At 47.5% G+C, this 25,007-nt stretch overlaps 11 protein-coding genes across 11 annotated transcripts; 8 read left to right on the top strand and 3 right to left on the bottom strand.

Annotated features, from left to right (window-relative positions):
* Nucleotides 1–112: 112 nt before the first annotated feature.
* On the top strand, nt 113–532 carry BBBOND_0300640 (Chaperone J-domain superfamily protein, putative; the record flags this gene model as incomplete). The annotated part of the gene is made up of 1 exon (XM_012912891.1): nt 113–532. One exon carries the CDS (start codon nt 113–115, stop codon nt 530–532), a length of 420 nt encoding a protein of 139 aa, XP_012768345.1.
* Nucleotides 533–606: 74 nt separating this feature from the next.
* BBBOND_0300630 (XPG N-terminal domain and XPG I-region domain containing protein, putative) lies at nt 607–2,709 on the bottom strand (the record flags this gene model as incomplete). The annotated part of the gene is made up of 3 exons (XM_012912890.1): nt 607–1,354; nt 1,407–1,488; nt 1,524–2,709. 3 exons carry the CDS (start codon nt 2,707–2,709, stop codon nt 607–609), a joined length of 2,016 nt encoding a protein of 671 aa, XP_012768344.1.
* Nucleotides 2,710–2,804: 95 nt separating this feature from the next.
* Nucleotides 2,805–3,262, bottom strand: BBBOND_0300620 (Zn finger domain containing protein, putative; the record flags this gene model as incomplete). The annotated part of the gene is made up of 5 exons (XM_012912889.1): nt 2,805–2,832; nt 2,868–2,939; nt 2,975–3,035; nt 3,074–3,138; nt 3,222–3,262. The coding sequence occupies 5 exons, from the start codon at nt 3,260–3,262 to the stop codon at nt 2,805–2,807; spliced, it is 267 nt and encodes an 88-aa protein (XP_012768343.1).
* A 514-nt stretch (nt 3,263–3,776) lies between these two features.
* On the top strand, nt 3,777–3,989 carry BBBOND_0300610 (hypothetical protein; the record flags this gene model as incomplete). Its single annotated transcript, XM_012912888.1, has 1 exon — nt 3,777–3,989. One exon carries the CDS (start codon nt 3,777–3,779, stop codon nt 3,987–3,989), a length of 213 nt encoding a protein of 70 aa, XP_012768342.1.
* Nucleotides 3,990–4,349: 360 nt separating this feature from the next.
* Nucleotides 4,350–7,130, top strand: BBBOND_0300600 (hypothetical protein, conserved; the record flags this gene model as incomplete). The annotated part of the gene is made up of 1 exon (XM_012912887.1): nt 4,350–7,130. The coding sequence occupies one exon, from the start codon at nt 4,350–4,352 to the stop codon at nt 7,128–7,130; it is 2,781 nt and encodes a 926-aa protein (XP_012768341.1).
* A 1,669-nt stretch (nt 7,131–8,799) lies between these two features.
* Nucleotides 8,800–9,051, bottom strand: BBBOND_0300590 (hypothetical protein; the record flags this gene model as incomplete). The annotated part of the gene is made up of 1 exon (XM_012912886.1): nt 8,800–9,051. The coding sequence occupies one exon, from the start codon at nt 9,049–9,051 to the stop codon at nt 8,800–8,802; it is 252 nt and encodes an 83-aa protein (XP_012768340.1).
* Nucleotides 9,052–10,992: 1,941 nt separating this feature from the next.
* On the top strand, nt 10,993–11,880 carry BBBOND_0300580 (hypothetical protein; the record flags this gene model as incomplete). Its single annotated transcript, XM_012912885.1, has 2 exons — nt 10,993–11,293; nt 11,393–11,880. 2 exons carry the CDS (start codon nt 10,993–10,995, stop codon nt 11,878–11,880), a joined length of 789 nt encoding a protein of 262 aa, XP_012768339.1.
* A 1,097-nt stretch (nt 11,881–12,977) lies between these two features.
* Nucleotides 12,978–13,376, top strand: BBBOND_0300570 (hypothetical protein; the record flags this gene model as incomplete). The annotated part of the gene is made up of 1 exon (XM_012912884.1): nt 12,978–13,376. The coding sequence occupies one exon, from the start codon at nt 12,978–12,980 to the stop codon at nt 13,374–13,376; it is 399 nt and encodes a 132-aa protein (XP_012768338.1).
* A 594-nt stretch (nt 13,377–13,970) lies between these two features.
* Nucleotides 13,971–19,112, top strand: BBBOND_0300560 (hypothetical protein; the record flags this gene model as incomplete). The annotated part of the gene is made up of 1 exon (XM_012912883.1): nt 13,971–19,112. The coding sequence occupies one exon, from the start codon at nt 13,971–13,973 to the stop codon at nt 19,110–19,112; it is 5,142 nt and encodes a 1,713-aa protein (XP_012768337.1).
* Nucleotides 19,113–20,306: 1,194 nt separating this feature from the next.
* On the top strand, nt 20,307–24,116 carry BBBOND_0300550 (hypothetical protein; the record flags this gene model as incomplete). The annotated part of the gene is made up of 1 exon (XM_012912882.1): nt 20,307–24,116. The coding sequence occupies one exon, from the start codon at nt 20,307–20,309 to the stop codon at nt 24,114–24,116; it is 3,810 nt and encodes a 1,269-aa protein (XP_012768336.1).
* Nucleotides 24,117–24,303: 187 nt separating this feature from the next.
* BBBOND_0300540 (hypothetical protein) lies at nt 24,304–24,549 on the top strand (the record flags this gene model as incomplete). Its single annotated transcript, XM_012912881.1, has 1 exon — nt 24,304–24,549. The coding sequence occupies one exon, from the start codon at nt 24,304–24,306 to the stop codon at nt 24,547–24,549; it is 246 nt and encodes an 81-aa protein (XP_012768335.1).
* Nucleotides 24,550–25,007: the final 458 nt, after the last annotated feature.

Raw genomic sequence — 25,007 nt, 5'->3', positions numbered from 1 at the left:
CATTGACACCTGAACTACATGACAGCATTAAGGCTTGATTGGCGTCAGAAGCAATGAACAATTGCACGGCAATGTTATTGCACACATGAAGTGAATTGACGTCTCACGTTTGATGGGCCCTGATGCGTTGAGGGAGCTCGCACGGGCTGCGCGTGTATTGAAGCTAGACACCACGAAAAAGATAGAACGAGATGATGTCCGATGCTCATTCCTACAAGCCGTAAGGGAGAGCCACCCCGATAAGGGTGCTGGATCGGTTAACGAGTTCAACGAGGTTATGTCTGCATACAACAAGCTCAATCGCTACTTCGACGAGAGAGACGAGCAGGCCGCTTACCGGGAGCAGCACCAAAGCTCTTTCGGACAACCAGTGTATGACCACGATATGGTGTTCAGCGAGCAGGAGAACGCTTACTTCTTCCAATGTCGCTGCGGCGAACTCGTCGAGGTCTCCACCATCGCAATCGCTCTGGGCGTAAAGTCCTACACGTGCGAAACGTGCTCACTGCTTTACACTCCGCAGTGGGCATGAGTGTCGTATAAAATCACCTAGTGCCTTTATCAACGTGGTTTCTGAATTTAAGCCTAGAACAATAGCGTGTCGGTCTAGTCGCTCGACACGCCCTTAGCGACGCGGTGCACGAAGTGAGGGTTGTGCTCCGACGCCTTGGTGGTAAACGGTAACTCTGAGCAGTGTGTATCAGAGCCCGTGCACTCGTTTAACTCCCGCATCAGTACACGATCGGTGATCTCGCCCTTCAAAAAACGTGAAAGCATGCGAGTGCTGTAAATGTGAAGGTAGCGCTCACGCCATCTCGTGTAAAGCAGGTGTGTCCACATCCGTAGAAGGCGAGGGGGGCACGCGTTGCTATCCTTGCACCATCGCGTGATCTTGTCTCGTGCAACCTTGCTTGCGAAGTCCGCTACTTCCGGCGCGTGCTTATCCCACTCGGCAATGCTGGAGTCGCGTGCCTCGCGAAAGCTCATGTACAGCTTGTCCAAAGCGTCCCAAGAAATGCCGTGACTCGAGCTGGATTGCCAGAGGTCACGCAGACGAGGGTTGCTTAAATTGCCGGTGGAAGCCCTGAGGTTCTGCAGCAGCGGATTAGGCCACAGGAGACCCTCGCCGCTCATGGCACATTCTTCCTCAGGAGTGACGGCGTCTTTACGAGCCACCCCGTGCGCGCCGCAGAGGTGCGACACGAGTGCCTCAACGGATTCGGCATCGACCTCCCTTGGACTAGTCCGTTTGATCGTCACCCTGGGCTCAAAGTGGCGCACGCAAATAAACCGTTTGAGGTGTTCCGGCACGGTTTCCTCGTCGACATCGATCGGAACGGGCTTTTCAAAACGCCTGGACACCTTGTCTGTGCTAAACGACCGTTGCATAAAGGCTGGATTAGCACCGTACGTGTCGCTTCTTGACAGCGCGCACATGCGACGGGCACACGCTGAGTAGGCCCATCGAAGGCTTCTCGACGCGTTTAACTGCGATTATATGAATGCCAGGACACGTAACTTACCATGCTTGTCGTCTTCTTCGGGTGCCTCCTTTGTCACAGGAATGGACTCGTTGTCTTCGATTCGGCAAGTGGTGAGAAGAGGCGCGCTCTCTGGGGGTTCTTGTATTTCCGGGACACCCTCGCTATCGTCAATGCTACAACTGGTGCTTAGGGACGCGGTTTGAGGCACAGATGGCTTCGTGAAGAACGTCCGGAGAGACAGCTGAACCTTCTTGGTCTTTGCCTTAAGAAGACGTTCCAGGAACTTGTTGACACGTTCTTCCGCGAAATCGTTCTTGTCGACCAAAAACTCCTTCAAAGCCGTGAGATCAGGCTCAGAACGAGGAATCTCAGCAATGTGATTGACCTGCGGGTTGCGGAAGTACTCTTGCGCTACCTCGTAGCCTTCTAGTGATTCAGATTTTACTTCCAAAATGCGTTCGATGCTCTTGAACTTACGAATCAAATTGTAGGCCGTCTTAGGACCAACTCCTTTAATCGTGCCGCAATAGTCACATCCACAAAGAATACAAAAGTCGATGAACTCAGCGTGAGTCAGGTTGAGCAGCTCGAGCACTTTGGCCAACTCGACTTTCAAAATCTTCTTGTTGCTGGCAGTTAGATTTTTCAATAGCGTGACGCAACCGAATACAAGTGCATCGGCGTCCTCAGTGCCCACGGCATCAGCCAGGCCTTGCTTCACAAGGTACGCGCACTGTGCTTCCGCCTCCTCTTTAGCCTCGATGACCGGTATACCCATCAACCGGAGCAGCTCTTTGGCGCTCTCGTTCTCGCTCTTTGAAATGTGAACAGTACGACCTACGAACTTTTTGATGTTTTCCTTGTCATCATTCTCCTTTGCTAGCTCAAGGGATGCCTCCGCTTCCTGGCGCAATTCCTTGCGTTTCGCGAGCGTCTGGAGTTTGGCCTCGGGGGGAGTGGAGTCGAAGACGAAAATAGGTTTTATTCCAGATTCAAGGAGCCGAATGGTCCTGGTCATCAAACCAGCGAGGTGCGACGTGGATTCGCCCTTGGAGTTCGTCAGCGAAGAAAAGTAGCTGCTCTCCCTAATCGCTATGGTGAACTGATACAGAGCAGTTGATGCATCAATAGCGACAGTGTATCCGGATACGCTGTCCAAGGTGACGTTGCTCAAGGAGCCCGGGGCGAATTCATTGAGAAACCCGATGAGCCCCTTAATACCCATTAGCTCGATTTATAACAGAGGAAGCCTGTAACAGCACTCCCAACACACACCCAAGTGACTTGTAAGTCACGAAATTCGTTTATATAATATCTACGTTATGTGGCACACTGCACCGGGCCGTCGCTGAGAAGGTGTGTAAGGGTAAAACAACAACACACCTGTTACAACCCGGCCTGTCTTGCCTGCAAATGTTACACTGTCTTCTACGGGACCAGTTTGCGTTACCACAACTGCCACACATCAGGGCGTATCCGTGGGAACCTACTGTTCGCAAAGCCAGTCGTTGTACTTGCGATGTCTAAAAAGGGGTGCATCCGCGCCGCCACCTGAACTATTATCGGCCCCAACGAAATCCCTAACGCACCTTGCGAACGATTGAATCCACAGCGATTGCAAGAATCGCGTTTTGAAAAATTGAGATTTGAGCACCTGAATCCTAATGAACGACAGCACAAGGAAGTTTGCACACTCCAAACGTCTAGGGAGACCTTACAAAACACAGCGAAACTCACGTTAGAACAGGGCACACCCAGTCGCCATGACCTTTTCCCATTTCAATTAGAACTCAATATACGACAACGCGAGTGCCGCATTAGTCGTAATCTGCTGTGTGGCTAAATTTTCGCTAGTTGCGGTTTTTCGTGCTAGGGACACCAAATTTTCGAGTGGCGTTTACTTTTGTTTACAGTTTGACGTTTAAAATGTGATATCGCTGTGATTGCTCGCACTGTACCCCGCATGTCTCCGTGGCAACCCGCGTCGGCGATCCACTGAACAGGAACGCTACACATCAGCACATGCCGGCAGCGGATAGCCGATCTAGTTGCTAGATTCGAGTGTACATAGCTGAGTTGCATGGAATGCTACGAATGCGCTATAAACGCGGCTCGAACGGTCCGCACCGAATCGTGGAACAGTAACGGGGCGCTAGGGATGATAATCATACAAGTACAACGCCTCAACGCATGTGTTATACATGCTGATAGCTACTGTCTCGCCTCCCAGGCATAACTCACATCATTTATAGTTGCTCTTTTTTACACCTCCGCCTATACTCATCAATGAACATGGCTGTCTACCATTTGTGCAACGCCACCTGGGCCAAGGTTGGTCAAGTCATCGAAACCAGGCCTGTGGTAGAGACTACCGTATACCACGAGGCCCCAAGAATCCGGATCACGCACTGCGTACCTCAGACCCGGTGTTGCACGTGCATCTCGGATGGAGACGAATACCTCATCTACAAACATCGCAAATGCGGCACTAACATTTACCTTTGAATAATAGATGTTCATGTTTTAGGGTGTAGATGGCGGTAGGTGTGACCGTCGCGGCGTCTGTGGCTTCCAGTTAGACAACCGGCACACACTGACCACTCCGTAGCGATTTCATATACACATGAGTATACCTGACGGCGTGAGGCGCGAAAATGGCTGTATTCACATCAATGTGCAATCTAATGCCATCGTACGTACACACACACTTGCTTCCCCATACGCCTAGTCGTAATGGTACCGTACACATTGCCGAAATCGTCGTAGTTGCACGGTACTGATCAGCAATAATGCTCTAATCGGTATATGTGACTACGGTGGGCATCGTCAGGTTACTGGGTACCGCATAGGCTTGCGCTGTACATCATGGCGGACTCTTCGCCGGAGGAGGGAGTTACGGTGGCTAACCGCCAATATTACGCCAGCGTTTCCAGCGAAGAGTTGGCTACAATGTACGATGACTTGATACAACCGACGCCTGCTCCCAATTCCGTTCCAGGAGGCATAAATGACGCGGGTGATGACGCACGTGTTATCGCCGAGGAAACGACCGCCGCTCGCGCGCAAAACTTGAAATCAGAAGATGAATGTAGCATTATCGAGAACGATAAACCTGTGGAAAATGCAGAAAAGGGAGAACATCCCGTTGTGCATGACATTTATATCATGCCGCCAGAAACCCAGCGATATGACTCAATAGACCTTTCGTCGAGGGGGCCTCCAACATTTGGCGATTCTGACAGATTCATGGGCAGATCATATGACGACGAATGGAGTTATCCGAAGGCATTTTCCAACGCGTCGAACAACTATATGGTGGTTAGGAACATTAGGCAGGACACGAGAGACGCAACCCTAAGTTTCGGTTACGACGAGGCGCAACATTCCGCTGCCCCGTACCCTGACATTATAGAAGCGGTCAATTACTACATGCCTTCGCCCCAGAAGCAACGCCATGATGCGCCGTTCCATGGGGAGAATGAAAGGAGGCCTGACTACACGGTGAGCAACATGGGAGGGGACACCACCGCATCGACGCATAGCAGGTACAGCAACGAGGAAGAGTACTCCGGAGCATACGAGGGGTACAGCGGAGATGAGTCAAACAGTCCTGTGTCAACCGGCAATGGCGAACGACGCACCAGATGCCGGACGCGCAACGTACATCGGAGCGCAGTACGAAATGCATCTCCACCTTCAGAAAGTGCGCAATCTTTGGATTCCGAAACTAACGACGGCGCTTCACCGTCGCTGCGAAGCACAGGGTTATTTGAAGTCCCGTTGAATGTCTGTTCCATGTCACGTATCATTGACCCTTTCAAAGGCTTCTCAAAGGTGCATACGGCACGTGCGGTGAAGCTGCTGCATTTTACCAAGCAGGGCGATCGTACACTATGTAGCCTGGTTAAATCAGCGGCTAAAATCATCCAGACGCAAGTTAAAGATTTGCAAGTTGTGACGATTGGGGTATGCGGCGATTCGAGAACGGGAAAGAGCTACCTCGCTAGCATGCTAGTGAATAAGCCGACCAAATCGTTCAGGTGCTCGGAAGCTTATTCCGCTAAGGGGGCCATGAACCAAATGCACCAGCCACCAGAGGGAGCTGTGTGGGCGTATGTAGGTGTTTATCAGGAAAAGTATGCGTATATATACCTTGATGTTGACGGGTTCGAAAACCACCAAGCGCAGCGCATTGACATGATCAAGTTTTTGCTGTTATTGAGTAACTGTGTGATATGCAACGTTGCCAATCCGCCGAGGACGGGGATTTACGATATGGTGCGCGCAATGATAGACGTCGTTAAGCACGACCGAATGAGCTTCGAAGAGGACGTGAGTGCGCTGGAGATGCAGGAAACCATAGAGGAATTCACAAAGAAGACGTCATTCCTGCTGAACGAACAAAACATACTGTCTAAATCGTTCGAGTCGAAGGAGCACGAAAGCATAGAGGCTGCTGAAGAGGTGCGCTCCGACCTGGGCGAAGCCAACCTGTGGAAGGCACCCATAGTCCATTTCGTTTTCAGGGACAGTGAGGGGCACGTAAAATGCATGGATGACCGCCTTTATACTCCTGAGACACTAGTGGAACAGGGGATATTCGAACACTACGCCAATATCTTCAACTGTAATCGCAGGGATAGGGGCATGGATTTCAAAAATGACATGTTGGACGCATTTGAAATCTTTACAAACAGGAAATACACATCGCTGCCGTGCCCCGTTGTCGTTCCAAAGTCCTTGAGCATAGCCGATCGCTCTTCCGCGTTGAACGCTAAGGATGCTCTAAAACGCATATTCGCCACACTGCTAGCGCCCGCAAACGCAGAAATAATGTCGGCGGATGTGGCAGTGGGATCTCAGACGCGTCTCATCGGAGGCAACGCACCAATCGGCCAACCAAATATTAGCAGCATCCCCAACCACCTGCTGAGCCCGCTGTTCTGTGAGCGACTCGACGAAGTAAAAGCATGCGTTTATCAAGACACCTTATCACATGTGCAATCGCATTCGCATATGAATGGCGGCATGTTTGTAAACTACCTGAAGCAGCTGATTGCCCACTTCAACGCACATGGGATGATCAAACTCAGGGACGCCAAGACGATCATACGTGACGTGCGTGTAAAGGAAAATGTAAATATTAGTAGAGAGGTTATCGTACAGTTCTTCAAGGGCCTGAAACATCACGTGGTTATGCAGCTGCCGATAGAGCCGAGAGTGCTGTTATCGCGCTGTATGCGGCTGAAGCAAAAAAGCCTGCACGATTTCCAGACGCGTGTTTTAGGCGATCAGGCCCTATATCGTGAACAGTATGAGTACCTCGAGAAGTCGCTCGACGGCCTCATAGAGAAACTGGAAGTCAAGAACGACAAAATCGCTAACGACGCTGCAGTGGCCATGTTTGACAAGTGTGCCAAAAGCTTGGACGAGAAGCTCGCCTCAGAGCAGTACACTTACGATGAACTGCTTGTTGACATCGCCAAAATGCGTAAAATGTTCCTGGAAAAGTTCAAGGGACACAGCGACGTAACTGAGAAGGTCTTTCCACAGTTAACCAGGCAACTTTACCGTCGGTATGAAGAACATCACCCGAAATCTCCTACCCCCAATATGGCGCTAATATCTAAGCGGCAAGTGATTTAATGACGGCTTTGGGGAGTGCAAAGCATCAATTGCTGCGGTTTCTTGCGCATAATTACCCTCCGTGTATGTAACGGTAAATGGGGCTCAATAGGGAAACGTATGATCTGGTCTATTGTGTGAGCTCGATTAAGTATGATAGTATAGCTATCATTGTTCAACAAGATTATGTGCGTGACTAGTGGACGCTATGCGCAAGGGAGTGCACCCGAACTCAATCAGGCCGTCATCGCCTCAATTGACGCTAATAGACAGTAGTACTTTACGCGGTATACATAAGCCGTATCACAATTAGACAAGTTAATAATGTGTTTGTCTGCACTACTTCGTACCTTGTATTATCCATATTGGCGATAATCTGGTTCCGTGTGCCATCGGACTATTTTGGCCATACAAGCTACTACGTATACATATGATCATTAGCTGGGCATACGGGCACTATATTACGACAAAGTCTATATTTTGTGTCGAAGCTGTACTACACTCCGTAAGCCTTAGCGATGTTATGACCATATTTATTAACGTGAGTTGGTAAATGATGAATCTTGCCATATGTGATTTTGTAGAGATTGAAGCTAATGCAACAGTACTTCAACGCTCATTACTTCACGATTAATTCGTTTTTAGGTTTTGGTGAGATGAGATTTCTGCTGTGAAGGTTGAGAACATGCGTTGATTCCGCCTCTATGTTTGCGTAGATTGAGCACATTGCTAAAAAGTTCAGCATCACGATAGAGCAAATGACTGTTTATACTGGCGATTATGGAACAAAGTATATCTACAATACCGAGGTATAGAGTTGCTTACGCATGCTGCCTCATGTTTTCCACAGCTCAGTTTACATAGCACCTTGCACGGTAATCGTGAGATTTCCCCTTATTTTAGAATATTTTTACATAACTGATCATGTAAAATGCCTATATAAATAAATATGCCCCGCAATACAGCCATTGCATGAGCCATCGTGCTCAAAGATCTAGTAACTCTGGCATACCATGGGAATGAGCCTATGAAGTCCGTCGCCAAACTAGTGAACATTACTCGGAAAATGACAACATTCGATTTGTATAGGTCCCAAAGTGACTTATAATGTATCTTTTCCTACGACATAGATAGTCCACAAGATATCTATGTGACATACGGTTAGGGATTACGATGTTGGTTATCACCACAATGTCACCAAATAAAGCGACCTGAGTAGTCATCCCACTGCTTCTGATTTACAACATTGCTCCGCTATAGCTCAGCACGTCTCCCAAAAGCATGCTTCTATAGATCCGTGTAAACATTCCGCCAAATACCATCAACTCTGCCATTGACCCGCCGCCACTGATGATGGCACTTCTTAGCTGCTAAGCTGGATGTCTGCTACTGAACTGATACAGTGCATCGTTACCGTGTAATTACGCAATCACAGTCACGAAGCAAACAGAACGAAACTTGAGTGGTGAGCCTACTACATTACTTTGTGGGTTTGGTAAGTTCGCAGTGGCGATGAAGGTGACGGGTAGAAAAACGATGTTATATCGAGGCGCAGCACCGTGGTGTACAGGTTGGAAAACTACGGCAAGGAGAAGCAGAATTGGTAACCCATACCTAAGCCATTACATCGCAGGTGAATCCTGCTAACATTTTAGCATCGTTTGTGACTTTATTATGCATATCGATGAGGTTAGGAGAGTCCACTGTAGGTGTCCCTCATAGATGATCTGAAAACGTCGGAAATCTTTTTGTAAGGTATTGCCGGAAACCCGTAGTAGAAAGATGAAAAAAAGATTAATGCGAATATTGCAAAGAGAACACCAGCAGCAATGTATGCACCTGTTTTTCTGCAACATTGACAATTACAAGAAAATTTTGGACAGTCAGCACAATCTCTGCCAGAGGAACAATTATCCTTACATTTAGAACACGTCTGACCCATTTTTCCGCCGCCCACTTGTCATCAACCTGCGCACCGATGAAAGACTTCCCTGAACCCGAAAGAGTGAGACCATCAAGCGTTTCGCGATTAGCTCTCCGGAAAACTCATAAAACCTCCACATTACCACAATGCGCATGCAGTGCATCACAGATGCCATGAAAGTGGGCGCATGTAGGACAATATCGTATATATCAATGTATGATCAACGATGAGAGCTAAGAAGTCTGACCTCAACGCGGCATAGGCACTCCACCTTTACAAGGGCTACAATGTGCCCCCTATTCGTGTATTGCCGTACGCTAAAGAACTATTCCGGCCGTCATTGAGATGTTAGGCATTAGGACGGTATTCAGTGTTGAGGCCACGTATAATTCACAACTGTGCTTGTTACGTCAAACTATCTCACGGCGTTGAGCCCATAAGCACGCAACTACGTGTCTTAAAGTCCACCGACCATATATTAGCATTCAGGTCGTTTACCTATATGATTAATCGATAGTCCGATTCCGATAACGCTTCTAATGGTCTGACGTGGAAGAAAGTTCAGTCGCCCTAGTTTACTTCGAAATCAACGTGACATGAGGCCTGTGGTATTCAAAACGTAGCAACTAAAAAACGTGTTAACTCAGGTGTTGCACTACGTGCCAGGTAGCTAATTGTATGTATCAGGTAAATGCTAGAGGTGGCGGAAGTACAGTATAGTGTACACCCATAGTACGGGGTTTGTGGAAACTGGAAGGAAGCGGAACATATCTGTTTAAATATTGACATGTATTCGCAACAGACTGGAAAGTTATATTGCTAAGCCTATTAGAGAAGACGTGATAGTACGATTATAGCCCAGCATTCGATTGTCCGGTCTTCTGACTACTATTACAATTGCCGGCATCCCTACTGCGAGTTTCCGGCGACCATATCACAGGACTTGTATACAAGTGAAGACCGTTAACGTACTACGCTTGATGGTGTTCTACAGGAAGATACATTGCCGTCAGCAAGGATGCATAACGATGCGGTTGGGAGTCAGCAAAACGGCTGTTATTTTTTGCGGGGTAATGACTCAATCATGTCGCCTCACATCACCTACGTATTGCAACCAGCGTAGACCAGATGAGCAGTGGAGGTCCAGAAGCGTATCAATTAATGGGTGAAAGAGCGTTGTTTGGTTTGAGAAACACTCTAACCGTTAGCTTCCGGATCCTCGTAATCAATCCACATAATCATATATGATGCAAGGTTAAGGTCGGAACCGTGCAAGCACACATATCGTCGGTGAGTGTTAACGGTTAACGTACTGGTTAAAGATCAATGACTACGGAATAAGTGGGTAACGGTGAACCAGGCAATAAATATGCGTTACCAACTGTGCATCATTGTAGGCTTCATAGTCACGTAGCAACTACTACAGCAAAGAAGGCTTGCGCTGCTATCATCCAGCGCAGTTATTAAATTGGTACTAACGAACGCTGCCATCACCCGACACGTTTGGCTTAGAAAAAGCATAACTATAAAAACCCAAGGAAACGAGCTCATGTAGGCCATATGTCTGGAAATGGCATAGGGAACTTAAGGGTCTAGATTCTCTCACGGACAGATGCAATGCCAGATGCTACCATGTTTGTACCACAGCGGAAGCGGTAGTAAGATGGTGTAGCGTGACTTAGGTGATGTTGTTACCTAGTTAGTGGGCCATAATCAGTTAAATGTAATGCGTATGCCGTCATGCTGTTAAGTCGCCTCGTCAACACATGTAGTGGATACGGATGCTCCTGGTATCACTTCGCTGGGACTGCGGTTCAAGATTGCATGCGCAGCTGGATGCACAACGCTACGCATGGGAGGACATAAGCTCTGTGTTGCACTGTTTTTGCAAATATGGCGGAACTTTGAAATATATAGTCTGTTGCCGTGGGCGGCGTGTGAGTCAAGACAGCGTGGAGGATGGCGGCGGCGAAGACGAAGGAGATGAGGGTTGAGGGGAACGATTGCAACTGCCTTAATATTACATGTGGTCAGGTTGCCGATGGTCCATGCCCATATGCCGAATGTAAAACGTGCAAGTCGTGCTGTAGTCCCGGATGTGAGGGGTGCAAAGTAAAATGCGAGGCAAATGAATCATGTAAGTGTTATATTACTTGCTGTGGCTGTCCGACTGATTGTTATGGGGACAAGAAAAATGGCGAATGTAAAGGAAAAGAATCAACCAACAGTTGCAAGCGGTGCGAAAATAGGTGTACAGAAGGTGGGCCATGTAAATGTTATCAATGCTGCTGCGGACCGCGATGTAACGGCGTAATTTGTAGCTGCTGTAGTTGGTGTGATTCAACCAATTGTTCTGGAGGGCCATGCGACGGCTACGTAATTGGCAGATGCAAAGACAAAGGCTACGACAAGTGTGAAGGCCACGTCAAATACCATGACGGCAATCCTGTATGGGAACGCAAAAAATACGGCGACAAATGCATGGACTCCCATCCATATGCCTGTAACGAGAACGATTGCAAGTGGGCACGTGGAAAACGAGACGAGAACGGCAATTGCGTCCTCAAATGCACATACTGTGGCACACTATGTTCACAAGACTGGTGCAGAATATGGCTAGGTGTTCTAATCATCGGTTTGATCATTTTATCATGCTTTATTGTCATGTGGGGTATGTTTCCCGAGACATTCCACCGGATGACGACTAAAATACGCGCTGCATTTTCCAGCTCGCCTGGCCATCCCGGCAGATCCCTGACTAATCTCGTCGGTGACGAAATTCCCGAGGAGATGAACATTGACCGCTACCCCGCCTTCCGTCCAAGGGCATACGCTGGATTGTCGTAGAGCACGTGGAGTTGTAATACCGCAACAGCTGTGATTTATTACAACGCAATAGTTATGGCACATAAAAGTAGTAGCAACACACGATAATGCTATCTTGTCTCTGCGTTATCCGTACTAAAGGTGCTTGCGTTTGAGGCAGTAGGGGCCTAAGGTTACGTGCCTATTGCCGATGTACCAAATGGCGCCGTCATAGCCGTTCTTTTGCTCACCGCGTTCATGGGTGGCCTACATGCTTTGACACGATCAACGTATGTCAAGGTGCGACAAGCGTCTCTACAGTTGTTCGGTCGGCCTTGTTTTGTACCTTATCATTCTTACCCGCACCCAGCCCACGTAGAGTCCTATAGACACGGCAAAACCCATGACATCACGCTACTGTTCGCCGCTGTACGTGTTATATTAACGTGTATGCAATGTGCGTCTACGTTGGTGCAAATTTCCATTTTATTTTTATCGCCCCCTGCACCCAGTCCGTCGACACACACATCACCTTGTTCTTGTAAACAGACTACGACAACAGCCCTGTTGTATGTCTACGAGACCATCCTTACCTCGCCAATTCATAGCGTGAGTCACGCCCGCTCACGGTGTATTATGCACGTGCTAGGTAACAGTCCTCATTACCGTGGCAGGCAGCTGTCTGACCTGGGATGCCGTTATGAAGTCTCACGAACGACGGCGAGGACGCTGTTCACCTGGCAAGTAACACGGCTTTGAGACACTTAAATGATGGTTATTGGACGCGTTTTTTTAAAAAGTTGCTGTGCCATGTCCAGACAAACAATCGTAGGAGGTAGTGTGATGCAATCAATGAGCTGTAGGGCACCGTGCTAGGGGTATTAAGTGAGCAAAGGAAAGCAGCGTTGAGGGACCGTGCTGACCATATCTGGAGTGTAGACGGACGTACAGGGATAGAGATGGAAAGTGGGCTGAAGCGAATGATGGGCAAGGTGAACGAGGGCCATTATTGTTGAGCTTTGTTTTATAGTTGAATGGTATGATGTGAAGCCGCGTCTCGCATGAGTTGCTTTCAGAGTTGAGGAGACATCGGCTTAAGCTTCGGATGTTAGTTGCGGGTTTCATGTCGTGTTGTTACGATGGTGGCTCGTGCCATCCGTCCTGTCTGGGCACGAGTTGCATTAACAGAATGCTATTATTCCCTGGGTGTCATGTCACTAAGCACGTGTAGTAACATCAGACTCCGCATTCTAGTTAAATGTGCTCTTCCGTGGAGCTACTCCACCGAATCCTCATGCTTACTTATCTTGGACATGCCCGTCTGCCAAGTTTGCTTGGCTGGCGATCCGGGTATCGAGGCGATGCTTCTGCTCTTCCGACGATCTTGGATGAGTATATTATCTTCACTAGGCGGTCTTGTCCCCTCTGTCTTCGCTTATGATCTCCATCGTTACCATGGTAATCCGCCACACCTTACTACTCTTAACTCATACAATTGCTTATCGTCCGCACTAGTCTTCGGTCATACTCAGAGTTAGATTTGGTGCACTCCATGTTTATATTGCGCCTTCATCCATCACGCATCGGCTCCACTACTTGTGATAGCGGAATGGGGGAGTGGTATTTTCGTTAACACGCCTGCTATTAATATGCACAAGGTGGTTATCTACATTCTCCCCAACTTATACCACCCTTAGAGTGTCGGGAAGATGCACTTTGTCAGATTAGTGTACTCTGGAAGTAATGGGGTCTACCAGTAATTTTATGAGATCTGGAGATGATTCGACGTGAATATTAGCTCCAGTATTTCGTAGGTCGCAGCTATTCCTCTGTGCCTCTAAGCACTTGAATGTAGTTGAGAAGCTTCAGCCCAGACCTAAGGTGGATTGCGATTCTGGGTTGTCTAGACGCTGAAGGCTGGGAATCGGTGAGCGGGGCGGATGCCAATTTTGTCGTGATATAGAAATACATCCGTCATCTGGCACGAGTGCAGCTAATGTAGTTGGTGGCATTGAAACATTGTATGCCGAGGGTCTGGCGCTAATCGCATTTTCGCAGGAGTCGAGGTCTGCAGCCTCGGATTGCATATGTAAGTCCATACGATCAACCACACGTTTGTCTGTCGCTTCTAAATGACGGCGCCTAAGAAGCTTACGGATTGTCCGGAAAACCTCCGGGAGGCCATCGACTGGCTCCTCCAGGTGAGGCATGGGAATGACAATGGGCTTGGTGAGTTGGCCAAAGCGTTGAAAAAGTTTATTGATGAGGCTATTGAGAAGGCGTATACCACTAATTTCGATGCACTTCTCAAACTTCTCAATTCTGCCAAATCTTACAACTGTTGTAAGGACAAAGTGGCTGCAATTGAGAAGCTTAAAGATTCAAAAAACCTTACCCCCAACACTTTTGAAAACCTTAAATCGCAATGTGAAGGCATTAAAAATTGCTATAAAAGTCACCTCGAAGATTCGCAACAGAAAGCTTATGATGAAATTGAGTGCAAGTTGGAGCAGCTTGATGGGCTTAATAAAAGTCTCATTGGATTAACTAATGGAAACCAATGTAAAGATCTTTTTGAGAACCTCTGCACTGGTCTCCAAAAATTCCTAGGCTTCAATCCAACTTCCAAAGGCTACGATGGCAGTGGTATTGTGTACTCTGACCTGGACAGGCTGTGTGATGCAGTGATGGCGTTTTTGCACGGGGTGTTGGAGAGTGTTAAAACATATGATGCAGTGACAACTTATGATGAGAAGCTTAATGAAGGTTACAGGTTGAGTAATGTCCTTGAAAGGATTGAAAGATCCATAGGTCAGGGGGTTGCAGAATTTGGCGAGTGCATTAAAGAGGTGGATACGTGGATTGGGAGGTTTGAAAAGGAAATCAAGAAGAAGACTGACGCATTTATGAAACCACTTAAAAACCTCAAAAATGACGTCTTAGTGGATAGGAATTTAATTGATTACGATAAGGAACATGATATTGCATACCAGATATCCGAGTGGAAAAAGCGTGCCGGGCAGTACATTGCCAAGGTAGGTAGATCGGAAAAAGCATTGAAGGACATTGCTGGAAATCTTAAAGCAAAATTGTCTCCAAAAATAAGTTTGTTGAAGCAGGCGACTGAGAATTTTTTGAAGTCGGTGAGGAATGAGGATCTTAACAATATGTTCAAATTGGCAGATGAGCAAATGTTTGCAGTTATGAGTTATGCCGGATCAAAGGCGAAACAGCGTATCAAGAATCTTCAGCAGAGTTTGATACTGTACATTCGTAATTTGCAAAGTAAACTGGGGAAGCTGAAATCTGAGCAATTTAGCAATTTGCTAAAGTCGGTAAATTCTGGGCTTCATTCCTCTCTAAATGCCGCAAATTATGCGATCGATCATTTCATATCTACGTATGGAAAAGATGTAGTAGATGGGTTGACCCCTATTGTAAGCCGTGCACTTAAGCTTAAAGATAAAGTTGCAGCAGAGAAAGCCGTTCTTAAGGCACAGATTAAGCTTATGGGTGATAAGTTAAATGAAGTTAATAATCTGTATACGAAGGTTAGAATTCCGGAGGAGTTGGTTGGTTTTCAGGGTGGTGGTGAATGGGATATGAATACGTTCATCGTACAGGTAACAAAGCAAATTGAAAATAACATTGACTTGTACGTAGATAATTTCGGAAAGGCGTTATATAAGGGTGTAGATATGGCTGTGACATTGACTCCTGGCCATGTTCCAGGTCTTGAAGCTTTGGAAGGCGATAAAGAGTTGAAAGAAAAGTTAGGGTATTTGGGAAGTTTGTTGGAGAGTGCAGTCGCAGACAAAAACAATGGTGGTTTGGGCTATAACATAGAAACTGTGCTAAAGTATCTCAACGATGCCAAAAAGGTAATAAATGGGGAATGGGGAAACTTTTCTATGATAGTTGGGAATGCAATGAAAACCGCCCTTAAAGGCAAGGTAATCGCCGGAGTCAACGACCCCCAAATTTTCAAACTCATTACTAATGCCGTCCGCACCGGAATAAATAAGCTTCAGGGGGCGGTAGATGGAATAATTACCAACCATTTGAACGAAATCAAACGAAAGCTTACGGAGCTTCAAACTATGGACGAAGAAACCACTACTTCAGGGTCATTATCGGATCTTCAACAGCAAGCAGATGATCTTAACAAAGCAATTGACAGCTTCCTGAGTAATACTGTTGGCAACACTCGTGACACGAAAAAAGATGCTAAGCGTACCGTTTTCGCAGAATTGAACTATGTTAGAGACCAGGTTACGGAACTTGGCCGAAGCATTGCGGACGTGATGGAGAAAGTCGATGATGTTGGTAAAGAGTTAACCTCTTGCATCGGAGAAGCCGAAGCGCTGCTTATAATGGCGCCAAACGAAGCCGAAAGGGTCATGGAAACTCTATGCAAAGAAGTAAACAGTAAGATTGAAAGAGCGTTCACGGAATTGCAGGATAAGGCCAAAGACCTCTACAGTGAAAGGAAGAAAACTGAAGTGGAAGCGTTGGAAGATATTATTGAAAAACAACTCAGGGATGTTGAAAATTTAATAAAAGATGACTTGGCAAATGGTGTCAACGGGTTCTTGCGTAAAATAAAAAAAACATTTATTCCCAAAGCTTATGAGATTAAAAGCATTCCGACAACATCGGGCTCAAAAGCAAGAAATACCGCGATAATTGTACAAAACGCATTTACACAATTTATGAGTGTATTACTAATGCAGGAAGAAGTTATGCGTTTAGAAATTGATGTTTCAAATTTTGCGAGTTCTTTGGATTCTCTCCTGCGAGAAATATATAAAAACCAACATTTCGATTATGTCGTCACGGATAAACTTAAAACGTTGGACGATGCGCTGACATCATTTTCAGCAGAAACCTTAAATGACGCCCCTAAATATGTCCTTTACCCCCTAAAAGTCGGCCTCCTTAACTTCACCGCGCAACTCGGCCACGCGTACGTGAACAGGTACTCGGGGGTGAAGATGGGTAAATTGCTTGAAGTTAAACCTTCATCTAAGAATCAAAAGCCTGCCGAAAATCAACTTGCTACCACCCAACCCCCTCATTACGATTTAACCCCTGAGGGCCGCAACTGCGCCAAGGTGTGTCTGACGATACTGGAGATGGTGAATGATTCATGGTGGAAGTTGATCAAAGCATGTAAAAACAACAGTAGTAATCAAATTAACTTAGATGAAGGAAAGAGACTTGGTTTTTTGTTTTACAGCCGAGGATACAATGTGGTTACCGGTAGGAATAAGCAGGACGGTGAGTTGCGGAATAAAGACGCAGCGATGACCGGGGATAAAATTAGAGAGTTGTGTGAGAAAGAAGTAACAATCTCCAACAGCAATGCGCTACTTGGAGTCAATAAAACAGGCACCGTCCCAATTTACTTACTGCTTCGTTACTTGAATGATAGAGTAGACGACTACACTCGTGTATGCCACCTGAGGCACATCGGTTCACCTAAGGCGCCGACAAATGTTAACCAGATGCTGCACTGGCTCTCTGGGCTTTCACATAATTCCGTCTATGGCCCCTTATGCAAATACTTTAAGCAAGTCATCCCTAAACCTGGGAAATATAAGGAGACGCCGTATGATAAAATCCCAGACGATGAACTCAATCTGCCTGCCACTATAGACATTAAATACAACAATCTGAAACCGACGCTTGCGGAAGTATGTGCCTTTGCCAGACGTGTATTGATCTGCATACTTGGCCATGGTCACGCAGACGGGCGGTACGCCTGTGAGTTCAGCACGAATGCTGATGGATTAGATTATCCGAGTAGCTCCAGTGCCTGCTTCGACACGCTCGTTGATGTTTTGAATAGACTCTATGATCAACTTTATTTTGTATATGTCCAGTGTTACCGTGAATCAGATGATATTAGTTGGCGCGACTGCTGGTATGGTAGGTACGTTGGCGGATCAGATTGGAGGTGCAATGAAAAGCAATGTCCCAACCAAATGGGTGGTCAAACGTGCCCCCAAATTGCCAACCAAAATGCTGACCAAAAGTGCGACCAGCATCCTAAATGCGGCCTAAAATCGCCATTGCAGTCATTCCTCGAAGATGGTTTGCCAGGCTTCTTGCCTCACTCCTTCAGCAAACCTGGATGCAAACTGGAATGCACAGTGTCCAATCACAGAGGTATTCCATGCAAAACGCCCATGGGATTCGCTGACATCAGTGTCACGGCTTCGCGTACATCCAAAGGTGAACGTATTATGAAGGTTCTTGGAGCGTTCTGTGGCCAACAGGATAGCCCACTTACGAAATTGTGCGGTGTATTTATCTGTCTTTTGCAGAAGCCTCCGCAGACTCTCGGTGATATGTTCTCGTTTTACTTCTGTTACCTTAATGAATGGGGAAAGAATTCAAAAGAACACAAAAAGGATGCGTTTGACAAGGCTGTTGCTGGAGCATACTTCGGTGTTTCGTACCCGCAGTTGAACGTTTCTTCAATTTGGTTAACTAGCAATCATGCGCACAAAACCCATGGTACCGGTGACTTGTACAGTCTCTACAGCTGCGATTGTGAAGGGAAGTCTGAAATCACATGCGGCAGGTATATGAAGCCGTTTGGTTTAAACACGTGGCTCGTGTTCTCGAACAAAAACGCCAACCGTTACCTTTCCTGGATCGTATATCTCACCGAAACGTTTTATGACCTGCTCGACAAGTTGTATAAAAATTGTTGTAATAACTGTAATTCGCCGGGTACCAAGTGCCACGGAAGGATATGCTCTGCATCATGTGAAGTCAAAAGCGCTTATGAGTCTGACAACCCTTCGAAGAAAGTCGAAGGTAAACATCACACAAAGGACTGCAAATCCATTGCTCAGTGTGCCTTCACACGTCCCACATTGTACAATTACGGATTCGTATTAAACAGCTTAACGAACCTCAGCGGCAGAGATAGTGTTGAAACAAAGCGTACATGTGGAGATTTCTGCAGAACCTTAGAAAAAGTTATCAGCAAAAATATATCGGACGGTGCGCCGCTGCCAAAACTCATTTACGTCCACATCCCCGAATTCCTTTGGAAAATTAGGGAACCATTCTCCTACCTTGTCCTCGCCCTATGGTCACTATCGCTCCTCTACCTGTTCTACGTCTTGATCGGACGCCTTGACACGCTACACATCCGCTCCCACCTGAGATCACTTTCAAGTCACAAGATAGCCGCGCAGTCGCTACTCGCCGCTGCACGTGTCGGCAAGCTCAGCAAGATATCGTACTTGCAAGCCTAATCGCACTTCCACGTGTGATCGTCATTGCCGCCTTAACGCCATTCACCACGTTGATGGTACTCACGACTATAAATATGCCACTGCCTAGCTCACCCAGCCACCTAACTAACAACCCACCGTCTAACCTAATGTCTAGCGTAATACCTAATCAGCGATTTGGCAGAGAGTGTAGTTGATGCATTACAGTGTTAGTCGCTTATTTATTCAGCATTGATTGTGAGAAATGGCTGCTTCACTTCACTTTGTCAGTGGAACGAAGCTGAGTGAGTGGCCATCCGTGTAGCCAGTTAATGAGTGCTCCAGCCGAGGATGTGAGTACGACATTAAGTAGATGGCTATAATGTTTGTGATGATGCGGATTGTGTTAAGATTTCAGAATGCTCTATGCTAGGTGACATGGCATTTTTCGACGTCACGTCCTAGAAATGATATATCCGCCTGGCATCACAGGCGGTCTCGTGGCAGTGAGTAAGATAGCAATGCCGTACTGTACATCACTTAAACAGTTTATGTCGCACCTTCGTCAAGCCCATGGTGGCACGTGGTTGGGTGATGTGGCTTACGGTGGGTGGAGTTGTGGCCGGGCAACTCTAATAGTAGTTGACCGAATACACTGGGACTAAAATAAAATTTTAATTATTCTTATGAAAGCGTTTCTTCTGTGGTGCCAGGCGCGCGTATGTCGTGTCACTGCCGGTACGTTTTTTGTCGGCCGACCGAAAGGTGACAGAACACCGAGGAGAGGGTGCTTGGCGGGGTCGGGATAAAAGGTTAGGGGACTTACCCCTTCTTCGATCCTGCATCGAGATATGGTTTCTGCTATCGTAAGTTGTACGTGCTGCTACGCCGATTTTACTCCTGTTGTTCTGAAAACCTGGATTGGCTGCCTGCCTCACTCCGGGTAGGTGGGATGTTTGTCAGAAGTCGCTGCTCGTCCACTTATATTTGAGGGTTGACTAGACAAATAAATGTCTTCGTTTACGGCATTTGTAGTGGTTGGTTTAAGTTTGACGATGCTGATTGCAGCATTTTTGCTCATCCCACTTTGCCGTCTGGCTATACTGTCAATGAGTGGGCGTAGTGAGTGGTCAGGGTAGAGATTTGACAAGTTTAGTCGCTTCCAGCTGACGTGGTATGGGAGTTGTCCCTGTTGGTTTGTGAGCGTGGATTGGTGGATGATTGGAAGTGGACGAGATGGCGAAGATAACAAGTAAGATTCCTGCGCTTAACAATCTTAAGCAGTGTCTCCAGTTCCTGGAGTGGTTGAAAAATGACGAACATATGCAAGGTCAGGTGGCCGAGGAATTGGCTCGGCGTCTTAGAATATATTATTCTAAGAATTCAGATGCACAGAACATAAAAACCGCACTGTCGCGATTGCTTTTTCAAGTGTCACACTTCTATGATAAATTGTGCAAAGATGCGCAGCCTACTAATTATATGGAGAACACGCCTAGTGTGGTATTATTTACGCTACTCGCTTGCATTCCCAAATTGCTCTCCGTCGTCTACTTCTTGCAATATCATGTGGATAAGAGGTTCGTTGCGGTGGGTGGAGGGGACTGGGCGGACCAAACGATTGGATTGGTTGCAATGTCTACATCTGGTGTCAGTAAGATTGATACATATCTCATTGATACGTCCTTCGTTAAGTATGGTGTCATTTCTGGTGGATTCGAAAAAGGCGAGTTGAAAGAAGGTAAAAATGGTGGCTATACCTACGGTGGGGAGATGGTTGATAACCTCCCAAAGTTACTGGAAGAGTTACATACGAATTTCTTTAGTGATGTCTTTGTCACATCGGCTTTGACCAATGCTGGCTCACAGGCTTCCAACACGGCAAACGCTCTTGCATTGCTCAAAACATTTTGCGAGATTGTGGACAATGACAAGGATAACAAGGTAGAAAACGCTCTGGATGGGTATATCAACGAGTACGGAAACTGCATAGATTGGGAACAATTGAAACCACATTGCGCCATTCTTAAAAAGTCACTTGAAAAGATTTTCAATGCTGGTATCCTCTCCAACACTGGTCATTCGCCAGCAGTTGATGATCTTAACAAAGAAAAGTTCGCTAAAAGGATGACGAGGTGGCTTAAAGAGAATTTGGATAGAGTGGGGTCAAGTCTGAAAGAAATTAAGGCAAATCGCTATACAGGTGCTGGTGAATATTTCAACAAGCATTTTTTCCCATATGGTTTTATATTTGATGAGCGAAACCTTGGTACGGAGAGCAATGGGTCAGAGAATTTGGATCAGAAGTGGAAAGGGGTAATAGGGATGCTCGGTGGGTACGGTGGAGAACTGGATGCGCTTGTACACATTTTAAAAGGTCGAAAGTGTGATCAAACCCATGGCCATCATACATCCCCTCAGGAAGCAGATGCCGAGGATCAGTATGATGATGTTGTAGAGTTGGTGGAGGATGGCACTCTGGTGGATGCTGCGTCATCAGGATCTCCAAACCAAAATAATGGTCAAAGTGAACAAAAGCCTGAAATATCGCAAGCACCACTTGGTTCTGACACTCCTCCTGAAGATGGTAAAGGTCAAGGCCCCTCTGGTTCGGGTGACGGAGGCAAGAGTTTGCAGGTCAGTGATCCTCCAGCTCAACAGCTAGTTCAACCACCAGCAGCTGCACATACTTCCTCAACAAGTACTCCGAGCCCAGGCCATCCGTCACCTGGTGGCCATGGTCCAGGTGGTGGTACAGGCGCACCGGGGTCTAATGGTGATCCAGGTCAGCTGGGGCCTACTGGTCCGGTTGCTTCAGCGTCTTCTCATCTTCCAGATGCACAGGGGATACAACCGCCTCCGCCCACACTTCAATCCTCGGCAATGTCCACTCCAACCCCTCCCGCCAGTCCTGCTGTAAGCCCTAAGCTCCCTGCTCAAGCTGCGGTGCTAGGTGCGGGGTCGGATAGTGCTTCGTTAGGTACACAGAATACAGTATCTCCACAGGCAGTGCGCAATCAGGCAGCCAAGGTTTCGACCCCGCGATCTGCTGCATCTGGTAGCCTTGCTCCCGGTAGTGGTCGAGGTCAGCATTTGCCTGAATTAGAAGTGGAAGTTTTGAAGCCTAAATTGATACATAGTAGGGGTGTTTATAAGCCAAGTGCCGATGCGCTTTTCAATTATGATATTGAGAAATCACGATATGGCAAGGGCATCACCCCTCCTAAATATCCTCTGACCGGCCCGCAGACATTTGGCAAACCACATTCCCAATCGGATTTAGCTTACAACCGGGATAAGTTACGAGAAGCGTCAGGTTTGTCGAACGCATTGGGCCTTCATGACGCCGATGTGCCGTTTGAACGTTTCGATTTCCATGAATCACCCAACGAAGGAATTACTAGTGAAGCCTATATTCCCCAATGCCGTGAACCCTGGTTTGTTGAGCCTTCTTCCCTTACCACCATCTCAGCAACCAGGTCGCCTCCCCCGCCCTCCGATCATTTGCCTCCTCCCCAGACGATCCGGGAAATGCTTTACTGGCTTGTGGGCTTGACTCAGTATAGCTATATTTATATAATAGAGAAGCACGTCAAAAGCATCTTAAATGAACAAAACAACGACGTTTTATATCCTTCGCAGCACTCCGATGCTGTAGAGGTAATCGGTGATCCCTCCACGCTGGACGCTTCCCATGTAACCGCCAAAGTGACAGAAGCGTGCCACTACGCTGCGGTCGTTATATACCGGATTGAGGACAAAGGCATTTCGAACGCTATGTCAATTCCCGAGTTCAATGCAGAGTATCGCAATTATTACTACTCTCTCGACCCCGCCGGGCTCCTCTGCCAGTTGCGTGACTACGTGTACGCCTGCCACCACCAGCTGGAGTTCTTAAAGTCGCAGTGTAGTCGGGACAAGTCACATGGTGGTTGGGTAACTTGTCAGTATGGGCAATCCGTATCTGCTGACTCCCCTCTCCAGGCCTTCCTGACTGACGCCTCCAACTATAACACTTATTTCTACAACCCGTGTGACGTCTGCCTCAAGAGTCGTATCAGGATGGGATTCAGAAAAGGTTATTTCGGCAAGAGCCCCAAAGATGCCAGCTACCTCTATTACCTCCTCTCTCCCACCTGCAGCGTCGATGATGATCCCTTGCTGACATTGTCCGCTTACCTCAACTGCCTCACCAGGCGGACGCCACGCACAACCGGGGAGCTTGTCTCATTCTTCCATCATTTCGGAAATGAGCTGTACTTATCACATTCGAAAGGACCGTCAAACCTGGGAACTGCCCTGTCCACTCCGCATCCCAACTGCCCTGACTGGGACCATCTTGGTCGCCACGACCTTCACGCCGTCCGGGGTATCAGGGGTACAGACGCTTTCAACACCATCCACGACAATGCACATCCCCGTACCTTGTCCACACTGGTTGGCTGCAGCGGTGATCGTGCCAATTGCCCTCAACACTGCTCCCCAATCACCTATCGGGCGTACTCCCTGTACTCTCCGACTTTCGCCCACACCTACCTCATCTGGGCGGTTTACCTGCCGGACAGACTGTGGGAGTCACTCAAGAAACTACGTTATGATTTAGAAGGGCATGGTAACACCAAGTGCGCATCACTCCACTCATGCCCCTATGCTATGCCCCTCCTCTACCTACACGGGTTCACGCCACCGGAGGGCACACCGCAGACATCACTCAAGTGCTCTGATGTCATCTCTAAGTTGGAAAAAATTGTCAACGGTCAACCTATCGCATCACTTATGACCCGCATGGACGACTTCCTCTACAAAGTCAGGATGCCCTTCATCTACACGCTCATCGCATTGTGGTCGGCCGCAGCACTTCTCCTCTCATACACGATACTGTACCGCCTGGACATCCTGTACCTGTGCTCTCATGCCATCAGGTCTAAGGCTTCACACCTCATCGACGTCAAGGCGCTGCTCACCAATAGCAGGAAGATGCTCTCACTCTACGACGCCGACTACTTTGACGATGATCCCAATGATCTCATAGACCAGCTTAAATAACTACTAATATCTCGCGTATAACAATACTTCGCAACACATAATATTAGTTCATTATTTTCATGATCTTAGTTGCGGCGACAGGTGCCGGCCAGTCAGGTTGTGATACGGCATTCGGAAAAGTAATTGCACAATGTAATCAAATGAAGCGTCAATAGTGTCGCATATCGGGGTGTTCATAACGTGCATGATGTGCCTTGATGTGGCATGTTGCGAATCGTATGGCATCTTCGCCATTCCGGTCGGCGACCAACATGGTGCCAGACAGGAGATCAGGGGCGCGACCAGAGAGCCAGGCGAATTGCGAGGTAGGAGGGTGCACAGGAGTGGCGCAAGGGGCATTAAGGTGCGTGAAAGGAAGGCGGGGAAAAATAAGCCGAAGGAAAGGGGGACGTGTATGAAGGAGAGGGGAGTGAGCAGGGAGGCAAGGAAGTGAATGAAATGAAGGGGTGGAGTGAGTTGTAGGAGGCGAGAAGGCGGGAAATGGTCTTTAGAGAATGCTATGGCAGTGTAAAAAGGTGAGGGGATAAGGAGCGAAATTGTCGAGGGATTGGAAGAGGCGGCAACGTGGCGATGTGGAAGGAGATAGGGAGCCACGTTAAGTGAGACTGAGACAGACGGGAGAGGTTGAAAGGGATGAAAAGTGAGGTGTTGGGGAAATGAAAGGATAATGTACGACAAAGTAACGGGGGATCGGGGCGTAAACTACCAGAGATAAGACATCCCGAGTAACGGAATGCCATCAGCAGCGTGGAGATGTATAACCCGTGAAAACTACATGGCTATGACGATCACTGTTGTGTCGAATGTGCTCCTGCCCAGACAGGATAGATGGCACCAGTTACGATGGGCGACAGCCCGACGTGGAACCCGCAACCAACAGCAGCGTGAGGT

This window comes from Babesia bigemina (assembly GCF_000981445.1).
Source record: "Babesia bigemina genome assembly Bbig001, chromosome : III".
NCBI classification, from domain to species: domain Eukaryota; phylum Apicomplexa; class Aconoidasida; order Piroplasmida; family Babesiidae; genus Babesia; species Babesia bigemina.
Note: the sequence above shows the minus strand (reverse complement) of the source record. Positions and strands in the feature narration are given on the sequence as shown.